The sequence below is a fragment of the Colius striatus genome, chromosome 18 (assembly GCF_028858725.1).
Source record: "Colius striatus isolate bColStr4 chromosome 18, bColStr4.1.hap1, whole genome shotgun sequence".
Classification (NCBI taxonomy): Eukaryota; Metazoa; Chordata; class Aves; order Coliiformes; family Coliidae; genus Colius; species Colius striatus.
The window spans coordinates 3,156,532-3,183,104 of NC_084776.1; the positions used below are offsets into that span (position 1 = coordinate 3,156,532).

At 38.1% G+C, this 26,573-nt stretch overlaps 1 protein-coding gene across 2 annotated transcripts in view; it reads right to left on the reverse strand.

The window, feature by feature from the left end:
- Positions 1-26,573, reverse strand: part of CEP112 (centrosomal protein 112) — a 157,148-nt gene that overhangs the window by 41,783 nt on the left and 88,792 nt on the right. For both annotated transcript variants that reach the window (XM_062010711.1, XM_062010710.1), the window contains 2 exons: positions 17,891-18,121; positions 2,041-2,103 (listed from right to left, as the gene is read on the reverse strand). In XM_062010711.1, coding sequence (XP_061866695.1) covers positions 2,041-2,103; positions 17,891-18,121 — 294 coding nt within the window. The remainder of the gene's footprint in view (positions 1-2,040; positions 2,104-17,890; positions 18,122-26,573) is intronic.

The window sequence follows — 26,573 nt, forward strand, 5'->3', positions numbered from 1 at the left end:
CACAGAAGTAAAGAAATTCAGACATCAGGGTTAAACTCCTTTATTGTGCCAAATGGCCCTGCCATATGATGTATGTGTTGTGTCTGCCACCGAAAGCGCCGAGGAATGCCAGTCCTGGCCATTGGGTCCATCTCTCCCCAATAAAGAGAGCAGTGTATTAGCTACAGCAATGCTGAGCCTGAAAAAAAAACCCCAACACATCTCAGAAATGTTCCATTTTGTGACTATTCTTCAGGCCAAGAAATTTCCATCTGACAAAATTTATGATGACATTTAGGTTAAACAGTTATTACTGTGTACTGCACTACCTAGGTGTTCCCACTGTAACAATTAGAGCAATTTCCCTCACCCCTTGTTTAAAAATTCAGAAATGCTTAAATTATTCCATCTGCCTTTAACAAATGAACCATTATTGTATTGACAGTAAACTATGTCTGGCATAGAGAGGCTGATTTTTGATTACACTCTCTAGGCACGACAATGGCATAAAAATGACAATGAAGAAAGGTAAAATAGAGTTAGCAATGAAAGAGATCTTCTTCCTTAAGGTCTGGCATGCATAAAATGCAACTTTTTGAGTTTTAGCGATTTTCTGCTATTCAGCTTCAGATGGCAAGATACAAAAGCCAGAGGGTTTTTTTGCTGTTGTTTCCTTCTTTCTTTACAAACAAAGCTCTCAACATTGCTCTCAAAAAAAGGCATTGAGGAGAGCATTCTCTTTGTTTTATCATAGAATTGTGGGATTGGTGAGCATTGAAGAGACCAGCTTAAAGCAGAGTCACCCAGAGCTGGTTGCTCAGGATCATGTCAAGTCAGGTTTTGAGTATCTCTAACAATGGAGAACCCTCAACCTCTCTGTGCAAATAAATGTGCACAAAATACATCTGTTTTTGAAATATGGCGTAAAAAACCATTTAACAGTGATTCTGACAAATGAAGTCTCAAAAACATGGTGTGAGAAAATGTGACAGTCCAATGAAATTTCAGTGAAATAGTTAAAGTCAAAATTTTGGACAGGTTTTACAGATATTGAGACTCAAATGTAGCTGAAGTCAGGAGCTTTAAAATACATTGGTGTGCTTGTAATAAAGTCTGCCATTCCTTTTCATTGTTTCACTGATCACCTCTGCCTAGTCTGGAGGCTTCTTAACCATTCTTTATAGAGTCTTTATTGATTTTAAAGGACTATTTAAAAGACTATTATTGCTATAGCTGAAAACACACTTAGGGAAGCAAAAGGCAGACACTCAGCTGTGGTTGGGAGGAATGAGAAGAATGACACCTCCACATAAATCCTCGTGGCTATTTTCTTATTATTAAAAGCTCAACTTCTGGTTGCATCTCCATCATTTTTCACACTTCAGTACTACCTGTCAATCAAATTGAAAGCTGAAATATTTAAAAGTCATCCTGTCTTATCATTTTTAAGCATATATGTAAATTCAACACACGTCTTCATCTTCTGTGTTCAAAAGGCTACTCTGAAGAACAAAAACTCAAGTCAAAGCCAGTTTGCTTTCAGGACACTGACATTCTTCAAAGTGTTGTTTTTGGCAGAAACATTGAACTGGCTAGAAGCAATGACACACATCAAGAGGGCCCAGTTGGGACTGCTGTCCTGCCATCAGCTGTGCAGGCAAACACCACCTCGTGACATGAAATTCAAGTCCTGGTTGTACAACTGCTCCCGATTTTACAAGATGTGCTAGTTGATGGGGCACATCACCTTTCCTTCCCACTGACTGAGGGAGGATTTGGTCTTCTTGGGTCCTCAGGAGGTGAAAAAGTAGATGAAAAAGATGAAATTTAGAACTCACCCCCCCCCCCCCCCCCCAATTCATGTCTTCAAGTCAGCTTAACGTTGGGTTTTTTGCAAGGTTAAAATCTGCAAGACAGACACCAGATGTTTGATTTGGGAAACAGTTATGGGCTTCTCTTGATCATGAAGACCTACACTTCAAGAGCAAAAGCAATTACACTTTTCATCAAGTTTCCAAATCAAACAGATTCATGTGAGGTTCCTGTCTCCTCGTTACCTACCTGTGAGGATTTAGCCAGCTTCTGACTGCACTCCTTCTCAGTCTGCTTCAGCCGGCTGTTTGCCTGAAACACACATACACACACACACACAAAAGGCAGCCAGATTAGCTCAGATGAACGTGTACAGACACTTTGCCACCGACCCCTCTGCTTGGCACCTCATCCACATGCCTATCGCTGAGCGGCCGGGACCTGCGCCAACTCCAACGCCCTTTCGTGGCAGCCAAAAAACTGCAAGGGCTTGCCTTTGATCTCAGGCCAACTATTCATCACTTAAAAGAGGGGAGAAATTGTACCTCTGCTGCCAATTATTAGAAAAACATAAAGACTTCTGTGGAATAAGAAAAAAAAAGTGAGTGAGTATGTGTGGCAGGGGAAGGAGAAAACACACACACATGAGTTTATCAGTGTGACTTCATTTCTGAAGGGAGGGAAAAGGCAAGGAGAAAGTCCCAGGGACAGGCTGCCTGGGTATGACACGACATGGAAGGCACAACTTCATGTCTCAGCATGGTGTCTGCAGTTGCTTTTTGTCCCATTGCATGGTCCTTCTTATTGAAAGGTGGTAATGACACTGAAAATTGACCCAAAAGGCAGTTGAATCAACCAGGAGCTCTTGAACACATGGCTCTGTCCTTCTAGTCTGCTGTTTTCCCAACTCAGAGATGAAGAATAAACTAACTGAAAACACGGCTGCTTTGTCATTTGGAATTCAATAAGCAAATATTTCTATAGTTGCAGGGAGAAATAGCTCTTAAGTTTTTCTTCTTCAAATCATTTCATTTCAGAATTAATTTGATACTAAGATGAATTTACAAATGAATTTCTTTTGCATTTCAGGACACAATTCTGACCTGTGTTTTTCTTGCAAAGTGCCACGGTATCATATTGATACCAGCCTCAAATGGCTGTCCTCAGATGAACTGCTGAGCACTCTCATGTTCTTGGCTCTAAAATTTGAGGACAGGTGTCTAAGAACAATATTTTCTTCGGGGGACAGAATATTACGAAACTGAGTTCTGAAGGAAATTTAAGATGATTAAGTTTTCAAAATCTATCTGACCTCGTGTTCAAATCTTTGATCTGTCGTCCTGAGCTTTACAGCACAGCATCCAGCACACAAACACACGCTCCTTCCGCTGCCTGTGTGCCAGCGCCTGTTTCGGGGGACCACAGAAGCCACGGGGGCCCCAGGAAGCCTCTGAACCTTGCTTTGGATCCAGCTGCTAGACCAAAACTCCATTTCTGCAAACACCAGGGATTTCGTTCAAGCAAATAGTCTTATTGATTTTACTGGACTATAAACTTAGCAGCTTAAAGTTGCAGGGAGTGTTTGAGAATCACCACCAAGCACAGCTGGGCTCAAATCATCCTGTACAATCCAGGCAGTTATGTATGGTGCAGCTTAATATAAGTATATTACAGTCAGTTTAAAATAATCTGAAAGTTTACATGATACTGCAATTTAAGATCTTGAATCCCTTCAAATTCCAAGATTATGAAACATATGGAGGCCTTTATTTCATGTCTGTTGGTACTAAAAAAAATCTACTGAAAAAGTTACTCAAAGCCAATATCAAATTTGTGCCTGATTTTTGACCATATGTTTTGGTCGTTTTTTGTTGCAAACAGAGATAATGGCACTACATATTGGTTTAAGACAGCCTATACAAAAACAATCTGAGGTAACAGAGAAATGAAATTCCATTTCTTCCACATTTATCATTTATAATGTGCCAGGTGTATTGTGGGGCTGCATAAATAAAAAGGGAGCAGTCACACAGAAGCAGTTATGCCAGAAGCTCTGTGCATGCTACCCTTCTCTGTGTACTCATGTTAACACTCTTTCCACTGTACTGTCACCTCATTTCAGCTACTGTTTTGCCAGCACTGCATAAAGTGACTGAAACTGCCAGTTTATCTTTTGGGAGAAAAGGAAAAAATGAATTACAGTAATAGTAGAAATTAGTGCTACTCCCAGAAAGGGAGAGACACTAGGCAGCAAGGCACTGCAAAGATCACATTACAGCTGCTCTCACTCAACTTGCCTGAGGTAAAAATCTTCATCTTTCATAGAAGCAGCTTTATAACCTCCTGAACCCATCGAAGACATCTCAATAAATAATTTAAAAAACACTCATAACTTCCATAAACAAATTAGACCTTGTTTGTTCACACCGAGTAGAACCAGGATGACCTCCAATAGCCATGACAGAAGTGATCCAAAGGAATGATATGCTGAATTTCAGTGTTTTATTCATGACTGAAGGCAAAGAAAGTCTATCCTACCAGTTTATTTACAGGCAATTACCACATGTTATTTTACAACAGCTTTAACAAATTCCAATTAGCAAAATATTTATAAGTTGTGTCTCAGTCATCAACAAACCACAAATTCTTGCGTTTCCTTGCAGCCCCAAACATCCTTATTTGAGGGGTCTGATGTTCAGAAGTACTGAGCTACCAAAACTTCCACCGGAGATGGCAAAAGCACATATAGATGGGCTCTAGCTGTCTAACATTGACTGTCTCAACCCTGTGGCACTAAAAACCTACTGACTTCAGCTCTTCTCTCTAGATCCACAACACCACACAGTCTTGCATCACCAAGGACTGCACAGGTGGCATCAGTGATGCTCTACAGAAGGAAGTTTCCACAAGTTATAGCACAGCACTGAGCTGCAAGGATCTAATGATGGTGATGCACTTGAACACTCTCTTCCATCTTCCTATCCTGCAGAAATGGGAAATTGTTGCTTTTTTAAAACCTATGACTAAACTAATTTAATACCTTTTTGACTATAGGCTGTTGCTCTGCAGACTGGAGAGGTACAAACCTACTCCCCTGGGGCACACAGAGCACTGTTACACACACAAAAAAAGCACCTTTTTACTCTCTTATTTTAAAAGGAATGACTTACAGTAAAGTAAATACACATAGCTGTGTACAGTGAACACCACAGAGGATTTCTATTACATTTCTCTTGACAAACTAGACAGTTAAAAATGGCATAGTGTACACAAGCAGCAGTTTCCTGGGCTCCTTCTTTTGTAACAGGCTCCACAGCTCGTCTATTGTATAAAGCATAGGCTGCCTCTATTTTATTTTAAGGGCATTCCCTTGCTTTCAGGTTACATGCTATTTCAGAAACATAATGAATAAGAATCCAACTGGAAGGTGAACATTTGGAGGGTCAGCCAGTATTCATTAAAGTCTAACTCTTTTTATAGCAATGGGCAGCACTGAAAATATAGCTAATGGTCTTAAACTAGTTTTCTGTGTGTGAGAGGTAGCTGTTGAAATTCACACTCTGTAAAAACTTGTCAGAAATCTCAATTGTAATATCTATTTTCATTATAAAAAGGTTTAAATTGGATAAGCCATAGAGGAATTCCACTGATTCAAAAATTAACTTCTGCTTAGTTTCACATAGTTAATACGTATTTTAGCTGAAATTATCTGATTAGGACAATTTCACATGCAGTTATTTTATATTACAGAGGGAGGACTCCTGCATTAAAAAGATTATGTCCTTGTTACAGCTAATTGGTTTTAAAAAACAACTGTAATTCGACAACAAGCCTTAAAGCATCATATTGTGGTTGCTGAGCAAAACTGCTTCAACCAAGCAAAAACTGCTTCAACGACTCCAACCAAATGTTTCACATAAGAATTAAAAATGACATTAGCACTACGGTATCTGAATTAATGGGTGCTGCTCCAACACCGTCTGACTGTCCTCTTTTCTTTCCATGAAGCAGAACCACAGTACTAAGAATAAGAGAGCAAAGGATCTGTGATGGGATTACACCTAAAAGCAAACCCTGTCCTAGCCTAATTACAAAGTTTTTATGTCATTTGTAAGGTATAAGATGTATCTAGTGGAAACAGTGGTTCAAGCTGTGCTATGAGGTTAGGAGACAGATGGACAACTTCATCCTCCATCAACATCCATGGAAGCATTTAGGACATCTTGAATGTTTACCAAAAATACAGCTGTTAAGAGTTTTCTGGAACAGTACAAATTTGTGCACAGGGACATGGTTTAGTGGGGTTTGGCAGCGTTAATATTCATCGTTGGACTCGATGACCTTAAAGGTCTTTTCTACCCTAAATGATTCTGTGATTCTGTATTTTCCAACTTTGGAATGGTGATTTTGAGATGGATAGTTAGATTTCAATGGTGCTACAAAAATAATACAAAAACTAACGCCTGCAACCCAAATGTGGGGAGATCTGTAGGAGTTAAGGACACACAGTGAAATCCTATTCATCTGTATAAGAGTTACATTGTTCTGACTGATTTAGCAGTGTTTTAATTCAATTTCAGTCTTCCCTGAACATGAAAAAACACCCCCCTCAACATGACTCTCCAATTCTCATATGCACCCACAGAAAAGCAAGTTTAAGGAATCTGGTTATGGTACTAGCTATGGAATAATCACTTTTGAAAATGCTTGCAACTTACTAAATGATGGCCATACATAAGCTGATCCTCCATAATTAGTTAGATAAAAGTGTAAGGGGAAAAAAAAAAAGAGAGAAGGAAAAAAATATCAAAGGGTGGGGGAAGGAGAAGAAAGAAAACTTGCTCCAGGGAAGAAGCAACTGTTCTCTGATGTACAGCAAAGAATTTAACATCAAAGAACCAATGTAAATGGGGCCCATTTACCTTAAAAAACAACACACCACTCCACATTCTGGAATATTTCTATTTAACTTTGACAGCATTATGCTTTGTAGCAAAATTCAAGATTGTGTAATTTGACAGATGTCAAAAGAAAATGACCTGCAGAATGGGTAACTGTAGCAATTTTGGTTATTATGTTAGAACACTCTGTACAGCATCTGTTTAAACTTCAGAGATTAGCAGATCACCTTTTAAGTTCATCTGATTGCACAGAAAAATTTCACTTTGACCTCAAAGCCTGAAACATGTATTTTCCTTATGTGCCTCTGATACTGACAGTGGGTGACTTCCTATGCCAGTGCCCTTGCTCTTGCTACTGCTCTCCTCATCAACCAGAATAAACCAAATGGCAAGTTGAATCTCTGTGTAACTGGAAATAGCATCCCAGCTCAAATACATAATTTGTGCCACATAAAGGGCCATTAAAATTAGTTCCATATCCAAAACAATGTTAACAGAACAATTAATCAAGTGCCAAACGACTTCAAGGGTTTTGACTGATAGAAACCCCAACCTGTCATACTCACAAATCCTATTAATATTCTATTTTACAGTTCAGTTTTGCAGGTCTATACTTTGTTTTTTAAACATAGATCTTTAGGAGGAACAAAAAAGCCCTCTCATTCATGTGCTAAGTAATTTTCATTGGGGAAAAACCACCAAGAATGAATAGAAATGAATTTGGCACTACCTGTTATGGAGAATTGCCTTTCTGTAGTGTATTGCAATCCTGTGCTTAATGGAGGCCTGCTGAGAAGCTGCTTGTGCAATTTGTGCCTCAGGAATTTCCAGTCCTTTCATTTAAACCAACAGTGTATCTCTAATCATTCTGAAATCATGTAGAGGAATTAAATGCAGACATTGAACTCTTCCAAAACTTCTCCTACGAGACTGCAACTGCAAGGTGTCTGACGCTGAAGTGGTACCATCCTTACCCTACTACACAAACACTAGCTTCATCTCAATGGATTTGCTGAACATACAAACATTTCCCAGCACCACTAATACTGATTTCTATTCAATATTGCAGTGAGTCAGGCACTTCATTTAAAACCAACTGCACGGTTTGACTTAAGGTACAAGCCTTGTATACAAGGTTTTCAAAACAGATGAATAGTCTAGGTTTGCCAAGTGAAATTGTTCAATACCTTAATCACTCATTATACAAGACAGTATTGATGCATGCACCAGACATTTAATGCACAGATAGTGAATTATAGTTCAATTTGAAGATGTACTGTGACATTCTGCTGAAACAGTTTGGAGATGGGTGGCTTTTACATTATGGCACAATTCCTTCTTTTGCTCATCACTCACATAAGATGAACTCTGCAAATCTAGTGAAGATGTTGAGACTGCAACACTCTCCACGTTAAAGTACTGAAGCCTGGTTTTCCAGCCATTACATGCCTAAACCTGGTACAGCACAAATACATTCCTGGATTATGACTTTTAATATTTCCTGGTTTTCTTCTGTTCTGTCCAAGTAAATTCTGATGGTGATTTAAAGTGGCGGCAGTTTCTTTTTCAGACCCTTAACAAATAAAACATGCACCCAAAGGGAATTATTTGAGCTTTTACAAGCTGCCTGTATTCATCAGAAATACTGAGCACCTCTGCTACACAGGCACCTCACTTGCTCATGTGCACACTGTCTCTCTCTCCCACTCTAGTATAAAGATGTTTACAGAGTAGGTCATATCACTCAAGCCCAGATGTTTTTGCTACCCAAACAACTGACAGCCAGCAAAACCACCAAGGGCTAGGCTGCTAAACATCTTTGAAGATGCAAGTCAAAGCTAAACCTTCCTCCACAAGTAGAAGGCAGCGGTACTAAGGTGTGACACTGATCCATGACTTCACTCAAAAACTGCTTAATATAAGCTTTATAATACATAACTCTCTCAGAAATTGGAGGTTTCTGAGGCCCACACACTTGATGTGATATATCAGATAAGTTTACAAGCTTGGTTTTGCCAAGGAGAGACCACCATAAGGCTCCTGAAAGAACTGTTAAGGGGTAAGAATGTGATTTTTGTTTGTTAGATTCTCCATCGCTGTTTTAAGTTGAATTTTATGTCAGGAAAAAAGCAGATAATGATTAAAAGAAGATAATGATTAGAAAAAAATATCCTACTTATGTATCATTTTAACATAAAATCTATTTTATTAAATAGAAGGAAATCAGGAAACAAAAGGACAGACTTGGTGTTAGTTAACTCAGTTTCAGAGAGTTACATCATTAGGTGAGAGCCCAAGAAAAGTTAAGCTTCTACAGTTGGAAAGACAAACACTGAACATACAACAAATCCCCTAACAAATCTATAATCTGAAGCAATCAGTGCTCCTTAGCAAGATTGTGTTGGATTACATTTTGTAGTTTTAAAGGTAACAAAGCTTCCCTAAAAGAATGCCAACTTCGTGGAGCCAGGAAGCATTTGTGTACCGATGACTAACTCTGTGCCAGTCCAGCAAAGTCTCAATTAAACAGAGAATGGAATATATTGCTCAATCATGAAAGCAATTAAAACCATAAATAAGACATTGCAAGACTCCTAACATTCCCAATGCTTTAATTATTTATCCCTTCTCCGTCCTGCAGCTGTAGGTCAGAATTAACTCCTCTGAACTAAATACAAGCGAACTCTTTTGGGGATTTGTACCTTATTCATTTTTAAGAAAACACTCAAATTCATTTCCGATTCACACAAGAACTGCAACAGTTTCACCTAAATCAGATTTTCTACAAGTTAAACACCCCTCCTACACTCAGATGTGATTGTGAAACTACTTTGATCTGTGTTCCCAAATTTATTGCTCTGTGTAATCCATGACAAAATGTAATGTGATTTACTGTATCTCTATACCACAGCCCAGCAGCTGACAGAACTTCATAATTTAGCATATGAAAAAAAACCTTCTGGCACCAAAATATACAAATCATAATTGAGGCACTTTAGTATCACATTACAATGAAGCACATGCAGAGTGATCATAAGAACTTCAAAACAATTAGAATTCTTTCTCACCCATTTCATGAAGGTGGGTTTTACTCCATGACATGTTCTGCAGCTGTAAGCAAGTCATTTTGGAACACTTTTGTTTCTTCACATTAAAGACTCTGAAGGACTAACAACATTGTTTTACCCCTTTCTCTATTTCCCAAACATTCCTTCTCCTCCAAAGAGAAGAAATCATTTTAAAAAAGCCACCTGCAGCTTTTCTCTATTATAAAGAAAGAGCAAATAAGTGTAAACAGTGTCTTTAAATTGTGCCAGAATTTAAAGACACAATAGTGATGTTTTGTGTTAGTTTGGCCTTAATAACTGAGCATTTTTTATTCTAAATAAAACTATAGCAACAAATTCAGTTGTCTAAATGCTGAGCTAAGCAGGGATGTGATGGCACATTCCATGGGGCAGCTTTTTGCATTTGCTGACTGTTGGGTTTGCAGGACTTGAGAAAGTCTTTATGTAGGCAATGCACTAACCCAGAAGCTTTCATGAAAAGCAAGAGTGTGGACCTCATGACATGGGATGCAGGAGAAATTTCCTCTTTGCACTTACCAGTTCCAGGTAACAAATACCAGTTATTGTAGTTTGCATAAACAAAACCATGAGCCAGTGAAATCAGCAGTGATAACTGCAGCTACTGGGATCCAGCAACAGGATCTGTCCTCTCATCCCTGGGTAAGCATGAAGTAAGAAGGACTCTAAGAATGAATTGACCAATCTCAGATCACAATCAGCTGCCACACTGGAGAACAGTCAGTGTTCTTCCTAATGTTATCATCTACCCTGGGATGTAAAGATCAGTAAAATTGGTAAATTAGAGAAAACTGTATCTCCATGCAATCAGCCTTCTGCAAGGCACATAGTGCTGTGAAAAAAAAGGAGAGACTGAGGTAATGATTCAATTGTGCCTTAAAAACACTCAAGTTAAAAAAACAAGCAAGTTGTATCACAAGATAAAATTGGTGTGCTGCAGTTTGTTTGGATAGTGAAGAAAGGCTCAGGAAACTATTGAAAAAAATAATTATAACAGTCACTCTGCCACCAGAAAAGCCTCCTGCACTCTGTAAGCAGGAAAGTTGAGATTGAAACATCAGTTGTACTAAAAACATCAGGTATGTCCTCCAGAGTCCAGCTCATGGACCATCCAGGGTGCTGTCCTTTCCAGAGGCTGCTCACAGCAACTGTATAAACCTTTGTATTCCCCCAGCTCCCATCACTGTCATGTCAGGGGAGTTAGAAGTTAAATCTCTGCTTACCCCCATTAGTGACTGCTTACAAACATGCTGCTCATAAACCTGCTTCATCCTTTTTTGAACCTGCTGATATCTGCCTTCTATATCTCCATGGAAGGCAATTGGAGCAGCTCGCTCTCAGATGTTTAGAGAAGAACCTGCTTTCACTAGTTTTAAATCAATCTCCTCTCTGTTTCCAGCAACTACAGCCAAGTTTTTGGAGAGTAAATAACAACTCAGCATTCACCTTATCCACCACCTTCATGATTTTATGAACATATACTAAGGGCTACGAGCTGGAAGTTACAGAATAGAGAAAAAGCAGAGTGTACCCTGGTGCAGAACTAGAAGTAGTGTTTGGGCACAGACTTGAAAAATAAATAGGAAAGAGAGAAGATTAAAAAAGCCACCTGTGAATATGTCTTAGATAGCTTAGAGTAATACTGGTTGGTTAAAAGAAAACAACTCCCCCAAAAAACAAACCAAACTTCTCAGGCAACTAACTGACTATAACTGATGTGACAGGGAATGAACAAAGTGCACTGAAAGACAGGCCATATGAGAGAGCTCTAATTTTAACAGCCCTTGCCCTGTTGAAAGTTAGCTTTCTGTTTCCCCATTCAGCATTTAGTTCAATTTTGCTGATTCTTGTCTTGTTCTCGTTTCATAACGGTATTGCATCAGTCATTTTAATTTTTAACCCTATGGTGTTGTGAATGCAAATAACACAGTGCTCAATCCCCTCTGCAAACATTAACAAAAAGTAAGCCTGATGTTGATAGGTGCTCAGGGTTTTCCCCAGTGACAGTTATATCAACTACTCTTGGTTACCTCTGGAATCAGATTTATAAATCCAGTTGATGGGCACAGATAGAATCACAGAACGGTAGGGATTGGAAGGGACCTTTAGAGATCTTGCCTGTTGCTTTCTGGTTTGTTTTTATGAGTTGTTTTTGGGTTTGTCTTTAAAGAAGGTGGAAGCTGAGTAATTCTGTGAGCAACTGAGACTATTTCTTTGAAATATGTCCAGTAAGGCGAGTGCCATAAATTCCATGTAGTCTCATTTAAGTGAAATATCCCTGAGATTATTGTACCACATTTTTCTTCGTGTTTGGCTGTGTTGATTGAGGTCTCCTCCAAATGGCTCCTCTAAAGGATGATGCAATCCCTTGTGTCCACATTCCTGGTCCACTATCATCTTTTTCTTTAGAGGAATAAGAAGAAGCAGTACAAAAGAGCACAGACTGCAGAGGAAATTGGTCTCTCTCTGCATTTGTTAGAAAAATTGATTGTGAGACTTGCTGTAGTTACTGTAAAGAAATGAAATAGTATGTACTTCTTGTGCTAACATACACTATCTTTCCTATACAAATGTTTTCTCTTTTTTAAACAGATTTATTTTTTCTTGATATTCTAGGCTATTGGCAGATTTTCTCCAACAAAGCCAAAGTACTGTGATCATTTTTATTAATATGAGTTGGTGAATCACTAACAATGTGTCAGAAATGTTCAAGAATCAAATCTAAGATATGTACACAGACTTGATAACACAAAACCAACCAAAATATTACTCCTCTGGAACAGAGAGATAATATCAAAGACAACAGTTCTTGGATTATAATGAAAAAAGTAGGAGACTTGGGAAATATCCAACTCCTCTTGGTAAGAATTGGAGGCTCTTTCGAGTATTCATAGCTAAGGCCTAATGAAAAGAATCTATGTCATAGATTTAAACAAATTCTTAAAGATTTTACTCTGAAAAATGGTACATACACAGCAACTGAATGCATTCAGCAAGGAAAACAACATACAAGGTTCCTTCCAATCCCTAAGATTCTGTGATTAGATAGCAATTCAATGATATCATTATACTCGGGAAGAATACGTGTCCAGATTTTATGGTTGACCTACTTGCCCTCATGTAAATAAGCAGGGTATCCCTGAAGGAGTGTGAAAATAGTTCCCCTGGATGCTCACATAAATGAATCTAGCTATGCTATGGCTATTAGTGTTCAAGTTAATGAAGTGAAAGGTGCCACTCAGATCAAAGACTGTTATCCTATGAAGTTTAAGCTGGAACCTACAGAATTGCTGCAGATGTCATTGCCAGAAGATCTTAGATAGAGAGATGGAACCTTTTTTTGGTGGTTTGGTGAAATATGGAGTTGGCAGAACACAAGCCAGAGAGACAGTATACAACAATGTAAACTAATGGAAAGCATGCAATGCTTCTTTAAGAGCAGAAGTAATTGCTTAGGGGAAACTCAATACTTTTAATAGTTTCTCTTGGAGTATCTCTTTAATCTCTGAAGATGTCACATTCTTCTCTTCATCTTCTATTTCTTTGCCAGTGCTGAACAATATGATATCATCTATATGAGTACTGACAATAGTGCCAGAACAGATATTGTGAATTTAAGACATTCCTACACATGCAGTATGAAGGTATACCCAGTGAGCATGTCCAACTGGGCTGCATCCTAGGGCTGTACTTCCTAGTTAATTAATCCAGCATCACAAAGCATGATGCTAAATGGAGAACAGAAACACTCTCTGAGGCATCTGATCAGTACAGTATCTGCAAAGTAGATATGTATGTAAGAAGACACTCAAAAATTAAGCATCCTATTATAGGACACTGCCTGCAGATTTTTTAAAGAAGGCCTAATTGCAAGAACATTGTATTAAACCACAACTATTATCTAGAATAGTTATTCTTAATTAGAGAAATGGTCACTTCAGACAGTGACATTAACTTTGAATTCCCCAGGCCTTTCATTCCTATGTGGAATTCCCACCAGGCACAGGTGAAGTGATAGTAACTAGTAGAGACTAGAAAACATTGTAAATGTCAAATTGTATTTAAAACAACAGAAACCTCAGAGTACAAGTAACTGCTACATCATTAAAGTCTTCAAGCATGATTTGCACAGCTCTGGTCAGGTTGCATGCCATCTCTCCAGAGTGAATCATTTCACTACTGGACTGAAATCAGAAGAATTGCTGTCCAGAAACTTAAGAGTTTGACTTTTTTTTGACTACAGCTTCATCTTGTAATCAAATATCATGTGTGTTCAGTACAGTCAATATACAAAAATGTAAATTACTTCTCCACAAGAAAAGCAGTACTGAAAGAGAATTAGATGTTCCTGGAACCTGTATAAAGATTTCACAGGATGAGTCAAAATATCTATTTAAATATAGAAGTCAATAAAAAGCTCAATGTTGAAAATTATTTAGAGGGAAAAAACCCCATCACACAGGCTTCTTCTCTCACTCCAGTTTACTCATGTGCACTGCTCAAAGAGAACTTTTTTTATGAGCTATTTTCAGTGTTCCAAGGTTGCTTCCTTTGAGCATTGTTAGCATGTCTACTGATCTGCTTGGGTCATGCTTTCTGAATGCTCATTTTCTGTGCCAAGAAAACACCACAGATGAACGTTACAAACAGTTGTGTTAGCCAAGCTTCACATCTGCACACACTTAGAAATGCAGTTTGTCTCTTGCTTTTAGGAATTTCTGGCAAACTTGAAAATGCTCATAAGCTTTGTACAGTCCGTTACACCTGGCTGATGAGTGTTCATGCCGGAAGGGCTGCTGATGCAACCTATAGCACACCTGTCTCCCTACTGAAATTAGCCTAATTACAGTACTTTCTGTTCTCTAATATGTTTATTTCTTAAGGAGTTTGTTTCACTTAATCATAATGAGGTATGGCTTCAAATAACAAATAATAAAATTACCATTACATCAGAAAATCACTTGATATAATGTAATGGAAGCAAATTAAATCTATGCTTTAAAAGGAAATCAAGATCACTATGATTGAATACAAGTGTTCCTCTGAAATGTTATTTAAGGTTCTTAAACTAAAAGTGAAGAAATAAATCACATCTATTCTGAAGTCATTGTAAAGTTAGAAGCAGATACCAGATACTATGGAAGTAGTGAAGTCCTAAGAACATAGTACTGTTCCAAATTCTCCATGGATTTTTGTTTGATTTATGTCCAGCATGGCTTATCTGACCTTAAGGACATTAAAATTTGTTATCCTTGTCTGATAAGGTGGTTCTGAGTTCCAGCATAGCTACCAGGTTACATCTTAAAAGGTGAGCACCAAGGTGATTATGTGTGAGCAGGCTGTGGCACTTATCTAATAAAAAGCAAGGCTGAAGATGAATGGCTGCACTGCCCCAGCAAAACCAGCTACCTCTGTGTTGCATCAGCCCAGTACGTGCTGAACTGCTGCTGCATCACCTCAGCTCTGTTTCTATGTACCAGGCTGATGATAAGAACCTTGCTTATAGAAGTCTTCTGACTCCCATTCAGGCAAAGCCCTCGTCACCTTCTCCAGCGCTCCTGCAGTTCAGGGTGCAGAACTCAACACAGAGAAGTCTCAGACTTGTCCACAACAGTCCATTCTACTTGTAACATCCATGGCTAGGCCAGCTATAGCTCACTTTCTTACAAAGTGGTGTTTATGTTGTAATCACTAACAAAATGAATCAAAATATTATAATAAGCAATGTGCTATCTTTAATGACTTTTAAGCACTAGAAAAGTAAAGACCTCAGTAAATTGTGTCCCTAAATATTGAAAAACTGTCCACAAATACCAACAAATATTTAAATCTCCAGTGCACTTGGAATGAAAACTGTTTCTTGATCTCTGTCCCTAACTCTCCTTCCCATCCCCTCTGCAGCAGGACAATATCAGATTAATCCTGTATCTCCTTTTACCCATTTTCACTTCAATTTCACTTAGGTGTTAGCCATTGCTTTTGCATTCCATCATGTTCACGTGAACAACCTTCCACACAGAAATCAGTATCACTCACAAAACAGACCACAGAGGAATGAGATCCTTCATTTGGGAATGGACTGACCTTCAGAAAATCTGGACAGTCAGATGTTCCAAGACTAAACAGTGAAATCCATCATTTCTTTGGATTTTTAAGCAACCTTGACAGAATTGGCAGAGAAAAGTAAATTTAGACGACAAATTTACTGCCATATTGTCCTAAATGTCAAGGTAACAAGATCTGCTAGAAAAAATAAAACCCCAAACTTTAAAAAACAAGTTTCAAGACTCATGCTGCAATTAAGATGCTTTTTTTTCCCCTTCTTGGATAAAATCTCTTTCATAAAAATTCTGTGAACTTTAATAGGATCAAGATTTGAACTAAGTTAGCTGAAACTTTTGAGCTTTTGAGCTTTAAATGGAGTTTGCTCTCTAAACTACTTTAACTTTTGGACACTGTGGCCAATTTCCACAGCTCTACATTTGGAAGACAGAAATGAAGCAGAATGGTAAGTGAAGATTTGAAGGTAATGAAAAGTATTTTCACATGTCTGTTAAAGAACTTCCAAAAAAGAGACTTTTTTCCCTCCACTCCTATCTTTTACTCAACGTGTGCTTTTCTGATTAGAGATGAAAAAGGGAAGTAGGTTAAATAAAAAATACCCTATTCAATAGCAGTTAATATAGCTTAAAATTAGCAATTTCTTTTGAAAAATAGAAAAAAAAAATCCAACAAATTAAAAACCCCCAGATTTCTGACAGAGGTGACAATTCAAGACTATTAAAGATACTGCCCTACGAAGGATTATTTGTAACTTTAATTTGAGGATATAAAGAAGTTAACTTTTCTTTTGCTATACTACACATGTAAAAAAAGATCAAAGAAAGAAAAGAATTGAGATTCAAATTCCATTTTTAAGCAAAAATGACAATGTCTTCCTGAGTTAAAATTAATCCTTTAATGATGAATTTCAAAGGTTTAAATACTTTCTGTGACCTTGGCTTTAAATAATTATGTCAAGCGGAGCTTTCCTTACATTCAGAAAAGATTCTGAATTGTTGATCACAGCCATTTTAACGGCTTCAGGCTGGCTGATTTCCAACATAATCCTCCAAATGCTGTTTAAAATTACAGACCAAGAACCTGACGCAGGTAAATGAAATGTCACTTTCACAAAGGCTGTTCAAACAGCATATGCAGATTGTTAATTTGTGCCACTGTACAACACTTGGCAAAGAAATGGATGATTTATTACATTAACACATATAAAAGATGCTTCAACAACTATCTGCTTACATATACACAATGGCTACCATCAATGCTAAGTAGGGTTTTTTTCTAGTTTAGCTTTTGAAATAAAACTCACATGTTTCATCTCATATCGCCCCTAATGCAGTGAAATACCTGAACTCAAGACACCGATACAAGGAGATGCTCAGCGAGCACTGATGCACAGCCAGTGACCCCACTGAACAGAATGGGAAGGGAAGCCTTGATGTATCTGAAACATTAATTTCTATTGTTAAGCCTTTCACAGAGCCCTTGCTCACCCGAGGCACACAGGCAAAAGTAGACCAGCCATTGTTAGCAATGAGACCCAATTTCTTTGCAGTTTTAGCCTGAACTTTTTCCTCCTTCAGAACTTTCCCTCTTTTTAAGGGAGAAAAAGCTTGGTTAGACAGAACCACCCTTTCTACTCTATCCATTCCAGCAAAGGAAAAGTGATTAGCCTAGTCCTTGGCTGGCTTTGCCTTTGAAATCATGTGGATTTTTCAGGTCGTGCCAGCTCACGAGCACCGCACAGTCGTCCCTGTTCCGCACTCACCACAGCTGGAAGGTGCTGCCCCAGCACTGCTCCCAGGGAAGAGAGCTGCAGCAGCGACCACTGCTGCTGTGTGTGCAAACACAAGTCTTTCATTATTGAACCACAAAACTTTCCATCCTTGTGCCGTGATTGTGGCATCCGATGTCAGATCTACAGCACACGTCTGTGTTTTCAACGCAAGCGACCCTTCAACGTTTATCCTCAGTTAAACTTTGCTTATCTGACTTTCAGGGTGATTGCCTCCCTTTTGCCATGCCACAAGAAGCAGGCCTAAATGAACCTCTTACCTTGTCCAATGCCTTCTCTGTTTCTGTCACATGAATCTTTTTCAGGTCTAACACCACTTTTTCTGCCTCCACTTTCAGCTTATTCACTGTTGTCTCATGGTCTCGAGCCGCCCTCTGCTTCTCCTCTTCCCACTGACAGCTCATCTCCAGCAGCTGCTGCTTCCACCGAGCATTCACCTGAAGAAGCTCTTCTCTCAGCCTGTGGATTTGGTTCTCCATCTCACAGATAACCTGAAACAAAGAACAAAGTGAAAAATAAACCACAAAACAAAACCCACTTGGTTTTCGGAGACAGGCTGTTAGCCGAGGTAGGAAGCAGACTCAAAGGATTCTCTATCCCTTTTCTTGGCCTCTGTTACTGCTCTTCCTCCTCACTCATACAGATGAATACGGCTTCCCTCTGCCCAAAACACAGATGGAGAAAGATTTATCTTTTGGACAAGGTGGCCCCATAGGTGAAGGAGATTAGTTTGTGGCAGATAATCTCTATGTATAATGCCCGTGCCTTCTGTTTTTGTTTTTCCTGAATAGTCACCTGCCTTCTAATGAGATACCAATGTATCTATCAGCAATCATTTATCAATCACTCCTACAGATTATAGACTGTATTCCATTATAATGTGCTCAACACTGTATAAAAGAACATTGCCCTAATCTGGATGAGGGAACTAGAGCACACTGAGAGAAGATGACAGAGGACAACACAGGGAACACTTAAGAATCTGCAAATACAGTATAGCTGAGACACATGACCTACAAATACAAGAGACACTTCAGAATCCACAACTCTCTTTTATGTCATCACAGATGATCCTGAAGTCCTCAGGAGCCAAATACATTGTGTGAGGCAGCAGTGGCATCGGCAGCTGGAGCAGAGGAGTAGCAGGGAGCCAGCTCACCACCTGCTTCATGGGGGAACTTGGAAGGATTAAGAATGAAAGTTATATGCAGTGAAGCTTCATTGCTCCTGAAGTACATAGAATACTCAGTGCTACTTTACAGCAGTAATATACATTTATTCCTTTAGATTTACACTTGCATATACCTTTTATTAGTTACTTTCCTAACTGCATTTCTTCTGCAGCTTCTTGCATGAAGTATAGGAGCATCACATCTGGGACATAAACCTGTTGTCCTTACAGCTAATGTTAATGTTTGACCTTGCAAGCACAGTCATGTTCTCATGAGTAAGTGTGATTCTGAAAATGAGCATTTTCATTAAAAAGCTCATCATTTCCCTCTTCCTCCTCCCTCCTTCACAAGGAACTTTGCCATTCCCTGGAATTCTTTGACAGAGGATGTGACAATATTGAGATGAGAAACGGATGTTCTACCAGACAGATGTAGGTGACTCAGCTCAAGCTTATTAAAGGTTTCACAAGAAAATCTGATGAAAATTACTGATCCCATTGCCTGGAAACACCAGTTACTGATTCTGAACTGATCTCTCTTTCCAACTACTGTTTTTCTTCTTTAGGCATTTTTAATATACTGCCTGCATTCAGCTAAACCATCTATTTGCAGTGTCTGAAAACCACATTACTACAAATCTTTGAAAAAGAAACATTCATTTCTGACCAAAGTTGGGAAATTAATGACTATCAGATATATTGCCCTGTACATTAATATCCCAAGACAGATTGTTATAAATACTGTGATCTGAGAAAGAAAAATTGAAGCTTGAAAGCTTGCCTGTCTTTTTCTAACTATTTGAACTATATGGTATATTAAAAGACATGTCACCTCCCCTCAAACCTTCAGTTGTGTCCTTCAACTATCACAGTTGTAACATGTATTAAACAATATTAACCATCTCAGAAAGTTATCACGGGACTGACTTCTGCTTCCATGCTGTTTTAATTACTCATTGGCATTATTCCCCACCATGTCTAAGGTAGAATGCTGTGTGTGTGTGCATAGAGATGGAATGAGCACATCATTTGTATACAGAAGTATAACACAGGCCACATATTTTGGTTATATCAGCATTATCTCAAACATATGTTTCATATAGTGTAATCTGCACTAGATCCTTTCCTTCCTTTCCTGATCTTTTCCTCTACACATGGTTAATTTTTTATTAAATCTGTATACAGACTAAAGATGTCACATGCATTTTAGCATATAAGTGTAATCTACCATATACTTTTATAATCATTTTGGAAAATCATTTCACCTCAAGATCATGAAAAAAATGACAGCCTAACTGGCTTCTATTTAACCAAAGAAATGCTCCATTGATGAAGATAATAGCTACAGTTTCTAGAGGATGATACAGTCGGAGTTCAAAATTGACATAGGTAGCATTTGGGTTCTTCAATAGCTGTACCAATTCAGGCCTTGACTGGAATAGCAACAGTTATCTTTTCATCCCAGAGAGCTCTTTTTGAGAGCTCATTCCACTTCCACTACCATGTTGGGTTTTTTTCCTTCCTTCTCTTTTAAAACAAAAAACTTCCTTTCCCCTCTGGCCCTGTATCAGTGAAACCAAGACACTGCATTGCTCAGAAGTGTCCCAAAAAGGCTGAGAAAATATTTAGGATAAGGAGCCAAGGCTAAGTTCTTATAATACAGGGAAAAAATCATTTATAAATTATATTTGGGGTGAAATAGAGACTGAGTGAATTCCTGACCCAACTGTTGTGTCTGTTTTACTTGGTTTTATATTCAATAATTCTTATTCAAAGCTGCTAGACAATCAAATAGCACAAGACAGTGCTTTCTACTGACAGAGAAAAAGCAACAGCCTTCAGATTCAAAACTGGAGAGCCAAAAGACAGTGGGCTAAATGTTATAGCTAGAGTAACAGTAATTAATATGCAAAGGAGCATTAATGTTAGACCTAATAGATGGCAAAATCAGATTTGGTTCTATTAGGAAAGAAGAAAAGCATCTGAAGACAGGGTGATGGCAGCGAAACTAATATGATTAAAGGAGTCCTTTTGGAGCAACTTCACTGCTAGTAAGATGATGTTAAGAGACATCTAATCTCTGCAAAGTGACTGGAAAAAGCTTATATTGGGGATCACAGACAAAGTTCTTGTCAATTACTTTAAAATCAGTCTAGTTCTCACAGCCAGATTATTTTTTGTCATAAACAAAGTCACCAGCAGAAGCAGCTTACAACCGACCAACTTGCTGCATAAGACAACTTTAGGTGACATGGATATCTTCAAGCTGCTAAAGGGAATGAATCCCAAACTTTCCCTCACTAAGGTTCTGCTATTCCACATGCCAGGTTTAATAAGCTATTATTAGACTTAAATGTAGGCAAATTAGTACTACTGGGAAAAAAAAACAAAGCAGCAAATGACATAATTATCAGTTGTGAAAAGTCCATGAAACATAAAACTTGAGAGCAACTGTCATTTCTTAACGATTCTGTGGAAAAGACAAAAGATGTAATTACAAAATCTCACTTCTCATGCTCAAGATCTGAAGGCAGTTTCTTTGTAAAACTGAATCCTCTCTCTCAGTATTGATTTCCTAATTTTTTGTTTCCTGTCTGCTCAAATTTATGTTTGTGAACCAAATTGTTTGCTAATTGAGTACAAGAGCCCCTGTGAGAAATACACACCTTAGCAAATTATTCTGGTGCTAAACATAAGAAATAAAGATTTTAATGTATATAATAGGTCCAAAATTGTATTGGTACTTGCTGCCTTTATTTTGCTTGCATAGGTATGAGTAAATAAAATAAGAGAGATCTGTATCTCTTTTAGCAAGAATGCGGACGTTCATAGCAATTCCACAGCATGGCTAACCCAGAGCAGCACACCCCAAACAAGTAAGCACTTTGTAGAAGTGACTGCTAATCCCCATACAGGAAAACAAACAGAAGGAAAACACAAGCTTACAGAGAATCCCAAATGGAACCAAAATACAAACACACAAGCTATGTGACAGCATAGGGATCTCATATGAATCCACACGGCATACTTAAATGTATGTGTATGCACGTATGACAATCCCATAGCTGAAGAAACTGCTAGCTATGATGGTGATTGCTATTTCTGTTTCAAAGGAATAACTTAGAATTCTAACTAAGAATATCTGTGCAGAAATAGTGTCATAAAAAGGGTGGGTCATAAGCCCACAGCAATTTGCCTGTGGGGAAAAAAATAGACTTGAAAGAAAAAAACAGAAGGTTGCTCACTCACTTTGGCCTGTTTAAAATGTCAATAAATGTACTGCATGTTATTTGGAAGGAAAACATGTGCTCCTAATTTTCAAAAGTAAATTGCATAAGAAAATATAAAGTTGGCAAAAAGATTAAATTAAAATCTGTTGCTGATGTCTGAAACTGCTGCAGTTTCAAGCAACAGAGATGAGAAATGGACCGAATGACTACAGCCTCATAAAAAAATATTCCCTTCTTTTTCAGGAGCTCTTACTTCAACCTCATGAAGCATTTGCTTGGAACACTTTGTAAGGTAGAGGCTGGAGGATGACTACATCTTTTATACTCACAGAGATGGAATACACGGACTTCACTGTCTCCCTTTGAATGTATTACACACCAAACCACATCCACCCCATCATCATATTCAGCTGCAAACAGTGTTGAGGGCATTTTAAAGTCACAAAAACAAGGCAATGCAGAGTTTAAAATCCACTCTTAATTTATCTTCTGAGGCTCAGATCTAGAGCCATTTAGATGTTGCTTCAGCAGTTTTTACAGTAAGTGACTAACACCTCCCAGAAGTTGCAATAACCCTTCATCGCTCTTCACTGCTGAGTGTGCTCAGGCTGCTGAAATACTGCATCACTTTTTAAGTCTACTGCACTTCAAGTGGATCATGACAACTCTTCAACCCGAGTTTCTAAAGTTTTCTGCATTGAGCTAACTTGGCTTCAGCTGCAGATGACTGTAGAGGTCTCAGTTTGCTGTGTTTCATTTTGCTTGCATTTAACATTTTAAAACTGTCAATAAAATCCCCTCAAAACCTCTGAGATGTTCCATGTACTGAGCTCAGACAGGAACTGTTAGGTAAGATGATCACAACTACTCTTTCTAGGATAATAACCTAAAATTTGATGATGAAGAATTGACAGGAAAATGAGAGACAGTGGAAACACTCAGTGATTCAGTGGTGACAATGACTACCTCATGACCAGTGCAACAACCCAGAAGAGGTGGATGAAATATCTCATCCCATTCACACTGCAATTGGTTACATACTTACTGTGAAATATCTTAGAAGGGATTATCTGTTGAAAGTGGGAATCTGAACTGGTTCAGCTTTCTTATTAACAAACAAAGCTTTATGAAGTGCTGAGAAACAGATAATATAAAGTTTCTTTACCATCACAAAAATAAGTAATGGATCTAACATAAAATAATGCTAAAAAAGTAAACAAATATTGTTTGTTTGCAACTCTGAGAAAAAGGTGCAGCTGTAAGAACTTCAATGCTGTGTACTGTTGATTCATGCTTAAAACAAAAGCAGTTTCTACTAATGAGTCTTACTGCTATGGTTTTGGCACATCCCACAATCAGTCTCACCCTGATCTCATTCTGGATTTAGGGAACTATCTCCATGATTTTTACTCATAAAAGATAAAAGAGCTGGGCAATCAAGTGCAGTACCAAGGGCTCAACACAGTCCTAATGGCTCTCTGATCTGTTTGTCCACAAAACATCCTACTGAGTTGGACTCACTGGTTCCAGTCAATCTGATTTTCTCCATGCCAGATGAATTTCACTTGGCCAGTTCAGCCAGCTGGCAGCTACATTTGTGGCTTCTTTGTAATGTGACAATGACACATAAGGTATATAGCAGTGCTGAAAGAGGAATCCTTTTGTTTAAGGTATAATAATCTAAACCTGAAGAGATGATATATCTAGATAGATACTTTAAAACATCTTTCAATCAGTAAGACTCATTAAAACTTAGTAACTCAAGTTTTTAATGTCACCTTCTAAATAAAGCTTTGTCATTAACCCAACTATGTCCCTTTTAACCAACTATATCGGAAGTATTTTCTACACCATAGCAATTTCCATTAAAATAAGTTAATTTATTATCCATTTTTTCTCATGACTGGTAGAATCAGGAATTTGTCAATATTACAAATCCTTAAGGTCACACTCATTATCACGTGGGTAATGATGTGGCAGAGCACAAATTAGCAGCAAAAGGTAATAAACAGCTATTTAGCTTTCACAGCACAATCTATTACACTGTCAAGTTTAAATGCCTTTTGGGTAAGAACACATAGACCCATAAATATGGTAATTAAGAAAGCAGATAAATGAAATGGTGTGAAATGAAGTGAAAATGGACAATAGTTCAATGACCAACACTTTGGTCTTGCCTCTTAAGAGCACTGATCAAATCTTCCAGAAAACACAGGACTGTGCAAGCTCTTCCAAAGGAGCTCTGTTAGTATCACCCTAATTCTAAGTAGCCCTGATCATCAAGCTGTATAACATCAAGTTTAGCTATTCTTTTGTAGGAAAACTGTAACACAAGCCCAAAGTTGCACTCACTAACCACAAAGAGTGGCAGTTCTCTAGACTCAAACAGATGAATGTTTAGCATCAAAAGAACTTCTGTAGCAGCAGTGCAGGTGGTAAACACAGCACTAACAGCAAAATCTTTTCTGCTCACCAGCGTAAAAATCTCAGTCCCCATTTTATAGGGCAAAGGTATATCAACTTCATCTCAACAAGTTCCCAGCTTTTCTCACCTTTGCAAATGTACCTCTGACATCTCTCTTGAAAATATCCCCTAGACCTTGTAAAGTGAGGCGTTGAGTTGCTAACTTACATATTTATTCTATTAAACAGCATTAAGCTGCTTTTAAATGTCAAACTCCTTGGTAAGATTCTTTACTTGGACTGTTTCAACAATATGCATGCTTTGAAAAATACCTCTAACATCTATGAATCAAATAAAAGTATATTCCTACTAATCTTGCTTATTTTGTGTCTACTAGGATGCTAACTAGGGGTGGGGGATGGTTTAACATCACCCTTCCCTCAGTTAATATAGTCCCAAGATGAGTTCAGCACCTTTTAAGACTCCATTGTATTTCCTAATAATGTATTTTCAGTGTCTTGTCTACTCTTGTTCTTCTGCTTGAGCATTTTCCTGGAACACAATGGAAGTGTTGGCTCATGAAGAACAATAAAGAGAAGTCACCTTCTTCTTAACCCCATTTTCAATAAAGTTAATGAAAAAAAGAGTCCATCCATGTCATTCATTCACTCTTAGGCAACGTTTCCATGGCTCATCTAAATCCCAAACTATTCACTAACTTTGCCATATTATTTCTGAAGGCTGAAAAAAAGAATATACAAGACATAAGTATCAAAATGCCAGTAGGAAAAGATACACTGAAAATACCAGCACCCTTCGAGTTTCCACATCTATGACTACATGGGAGAAAGGAGCAGCAAGTTCTCATGATCTGCTGTGACATGGTGTTAGACAAAACACAAATTTTGGTCTTTCCAAAGAGAATGTACTGATCTAGACTTTTATAAAAGCCAGTTAGGTGCTTAAATCCCAGTTAATGTAAATGGCACTTCAGCTACAAACTACTGGGCTTTAAAAAAAGAAAGGGGGAGGAGGGGGGCAGGAACCTGACAGCCATTTGAACAGCTCCACAAAGACCTTAAAATAAATGGAGCTTATTTTGATTTCTTAATTTACATAAGTCCATTTGATTCCAATTTAGTTAACAGCAGCTAGAAAGCAGAACTTCATATAGGTTGGTTATTGTCACTGACTTCCTAATGAAATGATTTTTAGCCACATGGGAGAACCTCAAGCCAACACTTGTAACTACACATTGCAGTGCACTGGTGAGTGAAAGGATTAGCTCCCAAGTTCAAATTGACATAACTATATATATAATTTTTCCATTTAACAGTTCCCAGAGCTGGATGAGACTTGGTCCTCCTGCCTGGAAGACAGATACAGAACAGTTTTACCTGGTTTACGGTATTTTCTTTGAAATAGATTAGTGAGTCAAAACTTGAAACATCCAGTTTTCTTTCTCCTCTCTTTTACCTGATGAAAGAAATGTTTACATTTATATTTCTCTTTGTACTGTCAAAGTGATTTGAATAAGACTGCTGAAAGATCTACCTGGAAAGGACTAGTTGGAGGACTCACTTCTTTCTACCTTTCCACTATGAAATGTAATGGAGAGGCTCAGTGGGCACTCAGTAATTGTCACAACTGCATTTACATAACTTAAATATTGAGATGCCAAGAAAATAATCAGTCAAATACCTGCCTAGAGCAGTCATCTCTTACACTTGTGACAGAAGAATATCAGTGAAGCACAGAGTAGCCAAAACCCAAATATCTAATTCCGTGTTTGGTGCATCATACAAACCATAACAACCTATCCCTAGATGATGACTGATGGAAATTACATGAAATGTGTGTTTAGTCTTCCCTGTATTCTTTTGACAAAAAGTATAAAGTTTATTTTCTGTATATCAGGATGTAAAAGGAAAATACTCCTTTTGGATGAATGTAAAGACATATTCACTGCTGGAATAACACTGGAGTAAAGTTTGTTCTCAAAGTGAAGAAGTGTTACTGATATTTAAGGAAGGATAAAACTTTGTTGCAATGGAATACAGAAATAGAGTCTGAAGATCTCTGCAGTGGACTGGGAAGTAGTACCTGTCAATCAGAGTATTTCTGTGCTCAGCATCCCT